The 12,170-nt window shown below is 34.1% G+C and overlaps 3 protein-coding genes across 3 annotated transcripts; 1 reads left to right on the top strand and 2 right to left on the bottom strand.

The window, feature by feature from the left end:
• Positions 1-336: 336 nt before the first annotated feature.
• On the top strand, positions 337-2,439 carry LOC130987674 (transcription factor MYB36-like). The gene is made up of 3 exons (XM_057911281.1): positions 337-644; positions 739-868; positions 1,731-2,439. Exons 1-3 carry the CDS (start codon positions 509-511, stop codon positions 2,308-2,310), a joined length of 846 nt encoding a protein of 281 aa, XP_057767264.1. The 5' UTR covers positions 337-508; the 3' UTR covers positions 2,311-2,439.
• Positions 2,440-3,809: 1,370 nt separating this feature from the next.
• On the bottom strand, positions 3,810-4,536 carry LOC130987673 (pathogenesis-related protein PR-1). The gene has a single exon (XM_057911280.1). It carries the CDS (start codon positions 4,502-4,504, stop codon positions 3,932-3,934), a length of 573 nt encoding a protein of 190 aa, XP_057767263.1. The 5' UTR covers positions 4,505-4,536; the 3' UTR covers positions 3,810-3,931.
• Positions 4,537-8,266: 3,730 nt separating this feature from the next.
• LOC130987671 (pathogenesis-related protein PR-1-like) lies at positions 8,267-9,214 on the bottom strand. Its single transcript, XM_057911279.1, has one exon. The coding sequence runs from the start codon at positions 9,028-9,030 to the stop codon at positions 8,527-8,529; it is 504 nt and encodes a 167-aa protein (XP_057767262.1). The 5' UTR covers positions 9,031-9,214; the 3' UTR covers positions 8,267-8,526.
• Positions 9,215-12,170: the final 2,956 nt, after the last annotated feature.

Below are 12,170 nucleotides of genomic sequence, written 5' to 3'. Positions count from 1 at the left end.
TAACCCTATATCTTAGTATTATAAAGCTTAAATTTTTTATTATAGTTAATGAAACACTAATTAATTTGACAAAGACTTAAATACCCCAAATTAAAATCGAACATTTCAACGAAGTTGGATTTCACAAATCGATAGATGTACATGTACTTGTTCCTTGAATTTTGGTCTATCATTTCCTCCACACACTTAAACTATTGCAAACCCCAAAAAGCTAAAGATTTTTGTATTGCATTTCAGAGAAATTCTGTCAACTTCTTTGTCAGATTGCATATACACCAAAATATAATATTACACCATTGAACTAATCCAAATTAGAGAGAGAGGAAGCCCTAGAATGGGATGGGTAAGACTTTTTTGGTTTGTCCGAATGCAAGTGTATCACATCATCATCTCCCCACCTATAAATTGAGGTCTTCCACTCTGACATAAACAGATTAAAACACAAATCAAAGGTTTGAATTTGGTCGGAGAAATTGAGAAGAAATTAATAAAAATAAAATACTAAAAGATGGGGAGAGCTCCATGCTGTGACAAAGCCAATGTGAAGAAGGGGCCATGGTCTCCTGAGGAAGATTTCAAACTCAAATCATACATCGATCAATTCGGCACCGGAAACAATTGGATTGCTCTTCCTCAGAAAATCGGTATGTTAATTTTTTGAAATAAAATAATTAATGATGTTGAGATTAATTAATTAATTAATTAATGATGATGAAGTGTATGTATGTATATATGTAGGGTTGAAGAGATGTGGGAAGAGTTGCAGGCTGAGATGGCTGAATTACTTGAGGCCCAACATCAAGCATGGTGGATTCACTGAGGAAGAAGACAACATTATTTGCAGCCTCTACATCAGCATAGGCAGCAGGTTTCTCTCTCTCTCTCTCTCTCTCTCTCTCTCTCTCTCTCTTGTTTTTTAGCAATTGTATACTATCCTTGTGTTTGAACTAAATTAGGAATCTAATTCTCATCAAAAACAGCTAAAAGGGTTCTGTTTGTCTGAATCTTACCTTGAGCTGAGTGGAAACTGTATATTCTAAAATTAGGAATCTAATTCTCATCAAAAACAGCTAAAAGGGTTAAAAGGGGTTCTGTTTGTCTTAATCTTACCTTGAGCTGAGTGGAAACTATATTTTCTAGTACAAAATTTGAAGATTTTATAAAAGAATAAAGGGTTATCGGCGCATAAATAAACTAACTTTAGATCAATTTTGATTTTTAACATGAATTTTGAAAAGTGTCAAAAATACATTAATTTATTGGTTGTAGTAATTAATTTTAACACGAATTATATTTCCGGTCAGATTAAAGCTTACTTGGCATGCCGAATGCTGATGTGGATAAATCGGATTGTAGTAATTTTAACACGAATTCGAATTGTCGGATTATATTAAATTGTAAGAAATTGTATCTATGAAAGTAAATAAAAATCGTGTTAAAATTACTACAATCGATAAATTGGTGTATTTTTTGATACTTTTTAAAATTCATGTAAAAAATCAGAATTGGTCTAAAGATAATGTATTTATGCGCCAATAACCAAGAATTAAAAAAAATGGGTTAATTAATTTTATTGTAAGTGGAGAAAATGGTCACCAATGTGATAATAAGTTTCCAAAAATAGAAAATAATTCATTTTCGTGGACGTGTAAAAATGGATTACTTTTTTGTGGACGAATGGAGTATATTTTTCAGTCTTCTGATTGGATTCGCGATGAACTCGACACTAGGTGGTCTATAATCGCGGCACAGTTGCCCGGGAGGACGGACAACGACATCAAGAACTACTGGAACACGCGGCTAAAGAAGAAGCTCTTGGGGCGGCACAGAAAGCCGGCACCGATCCCCGGCCAAGAAGCGGCCGGGGAAGACGCCTTCGATCTGTACAACCTCAGCAGCTCAGCTCTCGAGAGGCTGCAGCTCCACATGCAGCTGCAGTCCCTCCAAAACCCTCTCTCTCTCTTCAACAATCACCTGCAGCAGAAGATGATCCAAACCCTAGATTCCCTCAATCCGCACCAATTAATCGCCCCTCCTGCATTCGGACAAGCTCCGATGGCGGAGCAGATTAATCCCCTTTTACTCGACGAAAAATCATGCGGTTTTGCGGCGGCGGCGGAGGAGAATCTGCAGACAGTTGGCGATGATGAGTTCGATTGTTTTAAGGAAATGGGCGGCGTGGAGAGGGAGAATCTTGCATGGTGGTGTAATGAATTCGAGGTGAAGTCGACGTCGTCGAGCTCGTGGGATTCGACGGCTGTGATTGATCATCAAATTTATGGGGATTATGATATGGGTTTTAGCATGTGAGGATCACTTCAATTTGCTTAGTTCATAAAAGGAGGGAGTTTGATGTGGTTATTCTATATATGTAAATTGTTGTGAATAAATGCTTTTTTAGGGAAAGTCGGTAGTAAAATGTTACGTTTGCATGATTTACTTTTTTCTTTTATCAATTTTGCCAATATATAAACTAATAGTAGTATATAATTTCCAAAAACATTACATATAAGAATACTATAGGATTAATTAAATGAAAACTTGATCTTTGCCGTCACAGTTCTACGGGACTGTGACGGCAAGATCGTAGCGGCGGCAGCTTATCGTGTTGGACGAACCGAAACCCTCTTGATGGGAGAACTTCATGCTCCCCTTTTGGGTATTGGTTTTTGTTTATCCAATGATCTTGGCCCTTTTGGTGGTTTATTCGGATTCTATTAATTCTAGCGGTGCACGTGGTGAGTGATGTTTCTAAAGGTTTGGATTCGCTTTGTGATGAGATGTTTGCAGCTTTTGCTCCTGCTAAAGAACATATTGTTTTTAATTTTCGGTATGTTTGCCGTAAGGCTAATAGAGGCGCCGCACATTGTTTAGCTAATTTTGTTGCTTGGTCTGTTGGTGTAACGATCTGAAAGTCAGATTTTCCATCTGGATTTCTAGATGTTGCACCGTGATTTAATATAATTATACGATTTTCTCTTCAAAAAAATAAAAAATCCATTATCTATAAGTAAATATATGGATTATTCACAATACTTGTTTTATAAGTTTATAATGCGCTCAAGTTGGTATACATTATAACAAATTTTACGAATATTAATGGTGTGTGTAAATAAATGAGTGACAGGCTTCGAGCCCATGCAAGAAAATGGGCCTACAGTTATCCATTTAAATTCTAAACAGCCCATTAACCCTCAAAACAAAACTGACCCACTAAGCATATATATATATTTGATCTCGTACGTATATCAATATGTACATTTATATTTTACTAAAAATATATATTTACCTCTCTATTTTGGCCTTGTTCCCTATATATACTTCAATTCAATCTGCTTATTTTTAAGAGGGACATCAACTTTTGAATAGGTATCATATTAATATTGCTGTATTATCAAAAATTTATCGAGAAGGAACACAAATATACCTTATTTAACACTAAAATTGTTGTATTATCAAAATCATTTATCGAGTAGGAATAAAATATAAAACGATAGTGTCACAATTCATTATCATACGCTCTTAGTCTTACACAAGTTAGTTTGGAAGGTTCCTCTGTCCCATAATTTACGGTGTCTCACTCTTAATTTCTCTATTTTATAATTATTTATTATAAAAGCTAAATATATTATTATATAATAAACTCAAATTAATATTTATTACTAAAAATTGAAAATTAACAAAATTATAAACTCTAATTTTGAATTAATTGACCAAATTAATCCATTATTAATTCAAATAAATATAAAAAAATAATTATGAATTCTAATTAAATGATCGGCGAACTCTTGTTAATCGTCTTAAAACCATATTAAAACATAGTAATAAATTAATATTGAAGAAAATGTAGTTAAACTTTACAACAAATTAAGGGTGAAACACGACAGGACACCATAAATTATAAATTATGGGACAGAGGATCTCGTTCGGATCAATAAGGCCTCTCCCCGACGTAATTCCCCGGCGGCGAGTAATTGCAAGTCATGAACACATCTCCGGCGTCGCAAACAACCCTCGCGCAGCCGACGCTCCGCGTGCTGCCCCACACGATCTGCGTGTAATGGCCGCACATCCGGCCGGCGGCGCAGCTGTTGCTGCCGTAGTCGTAGTACCTCTCCTCGTCGGCCCATGCGCCGACGGCGTCCATCGCCGTCCAGCCCTGCCCGCTGCCCCAGTATATGTTCTCGCCCAGCGTGAAGCCGCCCTCGGGGAAGGAGTGCACCGCCGCGCAGTCGCCCCGCCGCTGCCCGGCCCACCACGCCGCGTACCCGGCCAGCCCGGAATCCCACCGCAGGGGCAGCTGCATCTTCCTTGCCCGCACCAAGTTGTGCCCGTACAAGAACTCTATGGCGTCTCCCACGCAGCTCCAGCAGAGGCCTTGCGAGATTCTGTATACCGTCTCGTTGCTCGGCGGCTTCCCGCTGGCCGCCGGCGGCGGCGGCGGCAGGGTGGTTGTGGTGATGGTGATGGTGATCAAAAGGAAAAGAAGCATGTTGAGCTTCATTTTTTTGAATTATGGAAAAGTAATGGTTGGTAAACACGTATATATATATAGAAAAGTAATGTATATTTATTTATTTGGATTGTAATGTATCAAAAATTATGATTGATACCGTCAATTTTATAAATTACATAAACATTATTGTTTGAGTTTATTCTTTTTATTACTCCCTCCGTCCCACTTATAATGAAGTCCACATTAGTATCATTTTTTATTTTATACATTTATTTTGATTATAATATATCAGAAATTGTTATATTGGTACCATCAATTTTATAAATTGCATAAAAATCAAAATAAATTGAGCGTTTGATTTTTATTTAATTTGTAAAAATAATAATGTCAATAACAATATATTCTCTCTGTTCTTCAAACATCGATCTTCCTCTCTTTTCATTTTGATTTGTCCCCAAAACATCTTCGTAACCTATTTTTGAAAATAATTGCACTCACTATCACTATTATAATCTTCACTTTTTGTGGGACATATTCTTCACTCATCAAATACATAATTAACTTTTATTAAAATTCGTGCACAACTTAAGAAGATGGTTGGGGGACAGAGTGACTAATATGTTATAATCAAAATAATTATATAAACTAAAAAAAAAAGACTATTAATTAATGTGAATTAAATTAACATAAGCAAAGTGAAGATGAGCGCCGGCCACATTGCTTCTGTCGTTATATATAAATAAGTATGAAGACGAATATTGAGTCGATATGATTGGAATTCATGATGCATGTGAATGTTATCTATATCGAAATATATTTAATTTTAAATTAAGAAAAAATGGGATGATTGAGATGATTTGGGGAGAGAAGGGCCATGCATTTGCATGAGAGGTGGGGTAGAGCAGCCAATGATGATGGGTTAGCATTTAGGAATTTTGGGTGTAAGAAATGGATGGTGTTGGTGAAGAGAGGCATAGCCATTTGCAAGGGACAAAATGTATTATTAGGTCTCGTGATGAAGAGAATTGAGATCATCTATTCAATTCTTCCCGTGAATTGCTTACGTGTCCAATTTTTATTCGCGTCGTTATCTCGTCCGATGATTTATAAGTTGTTTAGTAGTTTACAGATTCTCGACAATAGTGTGTTTATTGAGCTTATATGTAAATTGTTTATGAATTTATATGCCCTTGATAAGTGTTTGACAACAACTTATTTTGTCATAATCTTATAAACAACGATTGTTTTACAAAAATAATTCTGTTGTGTTGTTATTTTATCATATATCATTATAATTTTATTTTTCTTGAATTTTTTCTCCAACTGAAATTTTACATCTTTAACTCATAATTATCTCTTTAACTTATAAGTTCAATTATCAAAATATTATGACAACTTATAAATTCGACATTATATTTTAAAAGTTAATGAAATATATTATAAATTATTGTAACTTATAAACTCATTAAAATAGCCGATTTTAAGGTTATAGCCTTGTAGGTCGCTATTTCGAAATTTTCACCAAAAGTATGTAGATCGGCCCATATGTTGTGGGTAGTCGCGTGTAATGATTGATTAGAATATTTAGTCAATGGTGAAAAAAATAGTTACTTTGATTTAGTAAAATAGGATAATAGCCACAAATTTAATACTAATATAAATACACCAATATATATACCTTCAATAATTAAAAAAAATCAAAGATAAAAAAAAACACACACGCGCGCCGCACGAATGTGCAAACAAACACATTCTCGTGCTTTTCCACGGTGTAACGAATTCTAGAAAATTCGTTGGTAGAATGGAAAGAATTGGAGGAAGAAGGGTCCACGGGGAATGAATGGGAAGATCGAAAGGTTGGAAGAAGAGAGCGAAAATATTCGCGCATTCATCGCCCTTCAAACTTCAATGCGCGTTTTTTCCTTTGAATTTTCGCAAGAAAGATTTTGATGAAGCTCGACCCCCTTTATTAGTGTCCTTATTCTTTCGAAGGTTTATTAAGATTTTTTTTTTTTGAATAAATTTTCATTTAGAAGCTTTCATGCATGTCACTGAAAGCTCCTATGTCATGCCTTTAATATATATAATTGAAGGACTCTTATGTCTAAATAACAATAATTTAATGAAAGATGCATGCAAAATTTATAATTGAAGAACTCAGTGTTATGATCTAGTGGTACATTGAATATTTTCGAGGTCAAAGATTTCAAATTCGAATTTCACTGATCGTTATAAATTTGACCGTCACACTTAATTTTTTAAGTGTGATTTATCGATTCTATATAATTTGCAAATTATTACACATAAACATAAATTTACCGAGTGTACATCAAAAATAACAATTGCATGTTTCCATATACTAAAAAAATTCATAAGATAAAATTATGAAGATGCTAAGAAACCCCAATATGGCCCAAATTTGAGGGGCCTAACTTACAATGGTTGAGATGTAGCCCATTTATTACTCAGACCAAGGTTAAGACAACTTTGTCAGAATTCAATGCGTGCCCATTATCTGAAATTAATGCTTAAAGATTTATTTTATTTTAATTTTTTTAAGGGGAATGCTTAAAGAGTAGTGCTATTTGGAGAAAATTTGTCCAGACAAAAAAAAAAGTTAAATATTTAAAAAATTTAATTCAAATTTAAAAAAGATTTAGTTAATTTTATTGTTTTTCCATATTGTAATTTTTTTAACCATTTTTTTTAAATTATCATATTTATTTTTTTTGTTTTTCCATATTGTATTTTTTTTAAACCATTTTTAAAATTATCATTATTATTTTTTTGCAATTTTTGTACTTTAAAAATACTAAAAATTTAAAAAATTTAAAAAATTTTAAAAAAAAAAACTACAATGTGGAGAACATAATAAAACTAATTAAAGTATTTTGAACCAAAAATTTTAAATATAATTATTATTTAAAATATTTAACATTTTTTTGTTCGAACAAATTTCGGACCAAATAGCATTGCTGTAAAGAAAATTAATTGACCACATTTTCTTAAAATTCGTGTCGTTCCGAAATGGGTACTCATTTCGTGGATGGAGGAGTGAATATCTAATATAGTGATCAGAAATGTCAACTGCATGTCCGTCACCCTATTAAAGTCTCCATTCATTTAAGATAGAATAATCAAGCATTTATAAGTATGGGTAGTCTTTTCATATTTATTAATACATTGTTATTGTTATACTATGATGTAAAAATATGTGGACTCTCAATTTCTAAAATAAACAGTGCTATTATTAGTACTGAATTTATCCTTTTTTTTTAAATGCATTAATACTAAATTTTATTGTTCAAACTAATTGTAGTACAATTAAGACGACTGATATCCTGCAGCCCATTATTTCTGAATTCACTTTCCCTGAGCATAACTGATCCATGTTGACATTTTTCATTTCTTTTTTATATTACCTTTTACTTTATTTATTTTTTTAAAAAAATCAAATTATATTTGTTCTTTTATTCATCTTCTGAATTTTATTGGAAAAGGGAAAAAAAATATCATAATCAAATATATAAAATTACAAAAAAAAATATTACATAAATTAATTGTTTTAATAATAGTTTATGATATAGTGGTCCTCGTACAAACAATGTATAAGATCGAAATTTGTTTATTCCCAATATATACATATATAGAAAGAGAGAGAGAAAGGTTCGTTGTGAATAGACGTTCTCGTCTGAGTTTGAATTCTAAAAGGAACGAGATTTTTACCATATTAGCTGATTATGACTATTTATGAATTATATTGATTTATTCATAAATTTTACTATTAATTTATTTATTTATTATTCTCACTTCTCACGAAAATAGAATGCTCGTGTATTATACATATATCTTGTCGTAAAATACATACAACATGCAAACTAATAAATCATAATATCAACATCGTTTCTCTTTTTGCATACAAATCACTATTTTCCTATACACACAAGTTACATACCACTCAAAAAAATCCAAAATACAAACTATATATATATGTATGTATAATTAAATTATATATCTATATCTATAATAAAATTTTGTAAGCATATATATATATAATGATATAAAGTTCATCAATAAGGCCTCTCCCCTACGTAATTCCCGGGCGGATCGTAGTTGCAAATGACGAAAACGCCCCTACCTCCGCCGCACACGACTCTGGCGCAGCCCATCCTCGCCGTCTCCCTCCACACAATCTGCGTGTAATGCCCGCACTGCCGCCCCTCCGCGCACGAGTTCGACCGGTAGCTGTACTCCCGCCGCTCCGCCACCCACTCCGCCGCCGCCTGCGCCGCCGTCCACGCGCCGCCGCTGCCCCAGAAGATGTTCTCGCCGTACGGCCCGCCGGAGTGCCGCAGCTCGCAGTCCGCGCGCCGCCGCCGCGCGTACGACGCCGCGAACCGCGCTATCCGCCGGTCCCAGGCCAGCGGCGGCAGCCGCAGCGCCGCCCTGGCGGCGTTCTGCACCGCCAGGAACTGGCTCTTCGACGACGGCGCGGCGGCGTAGGCCGGAATTAGGGCTAGGAAGAGGAGGATGGGAATGGGAATGTGAAGCTTTTCGGTGAGCTGCGGAGGCATTGAAAATGAATACTAATAAATTTAATTTAATTTAATATATGTGGTGAAATCTTATTAAGGAGTGGTATATTTATAGGGCTATATCATAGTATATGGTTTATATTTGATGAAGCCATTTATAAGAGTTTGTTGAATTTATGGGGTTTTATAAAAAGTGGAGTGTGTGTGTGTGTGGGGTGGCAGCCATGTTAGGTAATGATTGTCACATCTGGTGAGGCCATGATACTTAGCTGGGTAAATTTTTTAGTGTTATTATTATTTTTTTTTTCGAAAGGAAATTTATTAGTGTTGTTTCTCATTATTAATGATTGATAATTGGAATAATTTATATGCTTTTGAAACAATTTATATTATATGTTGTTTAGGAGCTTATATAAGCTCCTTCAAAATATTTAATAAAATAAGTTTTTAAAGAGTTTATAAACTGTAAAAATAAGTTTAAATGACTTATAAGTTATAAGCTCCAAAAAATATGTTTCTCTACTGTAACTTATTTTCTCATTATCTTATAAGCAACACTCATTTTATAAAAATAACTCAACTTTAATTTTTTTTTTCATCATATATCATTCTAATTTAATCTCTTTTCGATTTTCTCTCTTTAACAAATATTTTCTCTCTCTAATTAAAATTGTCTCTAGCTTATAAGCTGAATTGTTCAAATACTTTAACAATTTATAAGCTCTTAAAAAACTACATCTTATAATTAAGAACTTAATTATAAGCTCTTAAAAAAACTACATTTCCTCGCATTTTCAGTGTTTTGTGAATTAAGTGGATTAATGTTATGATTTTGCAAGAACACGTTAGATCAGCACAAGCCCCTACTCTAGTTTCAGTTGGAGCAATTCAAATAATTAATATACATTGTAAAAGTCAATTCAAATATCTTAGGAAGCAAATAACTAGTCCATGCATGTGACAGTAATTTATATATATGTGTGTGTATATAACGGCTTGACTAGATAATTTTTATATTTGCTAATACAATATATGTATATATATATTTGCATATCTTGTTACTAACAAGTTGCATATATTTATTGCAAAAACAATGAAATTCACATGAAATTGGTGTGTAGGAGTTTAAACGAAAGGTATAATGAAATGAGATGATAAGCGGTTGAGGTCCACTTTGCCACTGTCTCAGACCACATCACATGCCCACATGAGGAGCAAAAGCAAATTAGGTTTAGAAGTTGCATTTTCATTCGACTTTTATTTTAGGAATATTTGCCGTAAAATACACGAACTTGCAACAAATTTTAATTTTTCTTATGACTTTTAAAATTTGAAAAAAAAAATGCACAATCTTTCGATTTTTTCTGATTTTTCTCACGGGTATAACATACCCCCATATATAGTAGCTGATTTCAGGATTTTTAACTTAGATTTTTTGATACCTAAACGTGAGGGATAATAAATGTGGCATAATAAAGTTGTTGGAAATATGGTTTTGGACCATATCTGAATTTAATTATTTAATTAAATGTTAATTATTTAATTGAAATAATTATTGGATGTTAATCTACGTCTCGAGTAGATGAACGTGGTATACTTGAAGTCTCAAAACCGATTTCCGGTGAGTGAGATATTGTATATCAAAGTTTGGGTGTTGAGAAGGGAAATAACACTTGTAATGTGTTGTTGTCCCACATTGGAAAACAAAAGAAGAACACTCTTGTATAAGAATAGCAATGCACATGGAACCAATAACTTGTGGGCTTGCTATGGGCTTGGATGAAGGCCTTGGCCTCGCGCGCCGCCGCCGACGATCGATCGGACGGACGACGACGCCGCAGCCGGACGGGCGGGCCGCGGCCAAGGACTTGGATCTTGGCAATTGGTGCTTTGGGTGGTGTTTGGGTCCAAACTATATAATTTTTTGGACAAGCCCACCCGTTCAGCCCAAGCCTTGAAGAGTTGCAGCAGTTTCGAAAACTGCACAGGAGGTTGATTTCTGCCATTGATGCAGAATCAATATGTAACAACAAATTCAAATGCTTTTGAATTTGTAACACCCATAACAGTCCATGGTTTTTAATCCTCTTCATTGAGGATTTAATCTCCCTAATGAGCTTGAGCATCCTATAAATAGTGGACTAGAAGCATGGCTTTTGACACCTACGAAAATCTGCATTCCTCACTCTCTCTCACCGCATACTGCTCAGTTCTCGATCCAACTCAGTTCGCCGGAGCTCGCTGGATTGTGGTGCTACATCCGACGAGACGTTCGTCGTTTTACCTTTGGGGAAGATACGCCTACACCGTGAGCACTACCGGGGCGATAATCTTCTTGCGGGAAGAGTTCCACCTCGACTCGACGCATTCATCTAGTTTGTTTTATTTGTTTTGTAATTCTGTTTCTAGTCACGTTGTTATCTTTTAATTCATCTTTTTCCTTAGTCCAGTTTTGAATTGTAAAAGTTGCTTTCAGTTGTAATTCACTCGATCGTGTACCCGGTTCTAACAAAAGTCGATGTATCTGTGAATTGAAAATTCGTCACTCTTAAGTATCAAAATGTCTAAGCCAAAAGCCCTAAAATCAACTTCTATTTGGGAATATTTAATATTCGTGGAAAAAATCAGAAAAATCGAAAGGTAGTGTATTTTTTTTCAACTTTTAAAAATCATGAGAAAGATCAGAATTTGTTGAAAATCCGTGTATTTTACGGCAAATATCCCGTTTACTTTAATAGGTTGCGAATAGTTCAACTTTTATTTTAAAAGGTCGCGATACGCGATGTTATAAGGGGCTAATTGTTTACCGTGATTTTAAATGTCATGTTTAATTTAATATGTGACATTATCGTTTTGAGTTAATGGTAGTTTTTAACTACTTAAAAGTACGTGTCCTTAGTTAATTGATTTGAAGCTTTATCTCAATATTTTATATTATTCGAATCATGAATTTTATTTGACATGCTCGTCTAATGTGAGTAAAGAATTAATAATAAATGTATGAATGCTTTAATACTACTCAACATATTAGACGAAATGATAAAGTTGATTTATTGGATTTAACTAAAAGAATAACGTAGAACGTAAACTAGAAAAAAGATTTTTTTAAAATGAATTAGAAAATGTAGTAGCACATGCGGATGGTTCCAATATTGAGAATGAGGTGAGAAACAAGAATG

Source organism: Salvia miltiorrhiza, chromosome 6 (assembly GCF_028751815.1).
Source record: "Salvia miltiorrhiza cultivar Shanhuang (shh) chromosome 6, IMPLAD_Smil_shh, whole genome shotgun sequence".
NCBI classification, from domain to species: Eukaryota; Viridiplantae; Streptophyta; class Magnoliopsida; order Lamiales; family Lamiaceae; genus Salvia; species Salvia miltiorrhiza.
The sequence above is the reverse complement of the archived record's forward strand: the minus strand, read 5'-3'. Positions and strand labels throughout refer to the sequence as shown.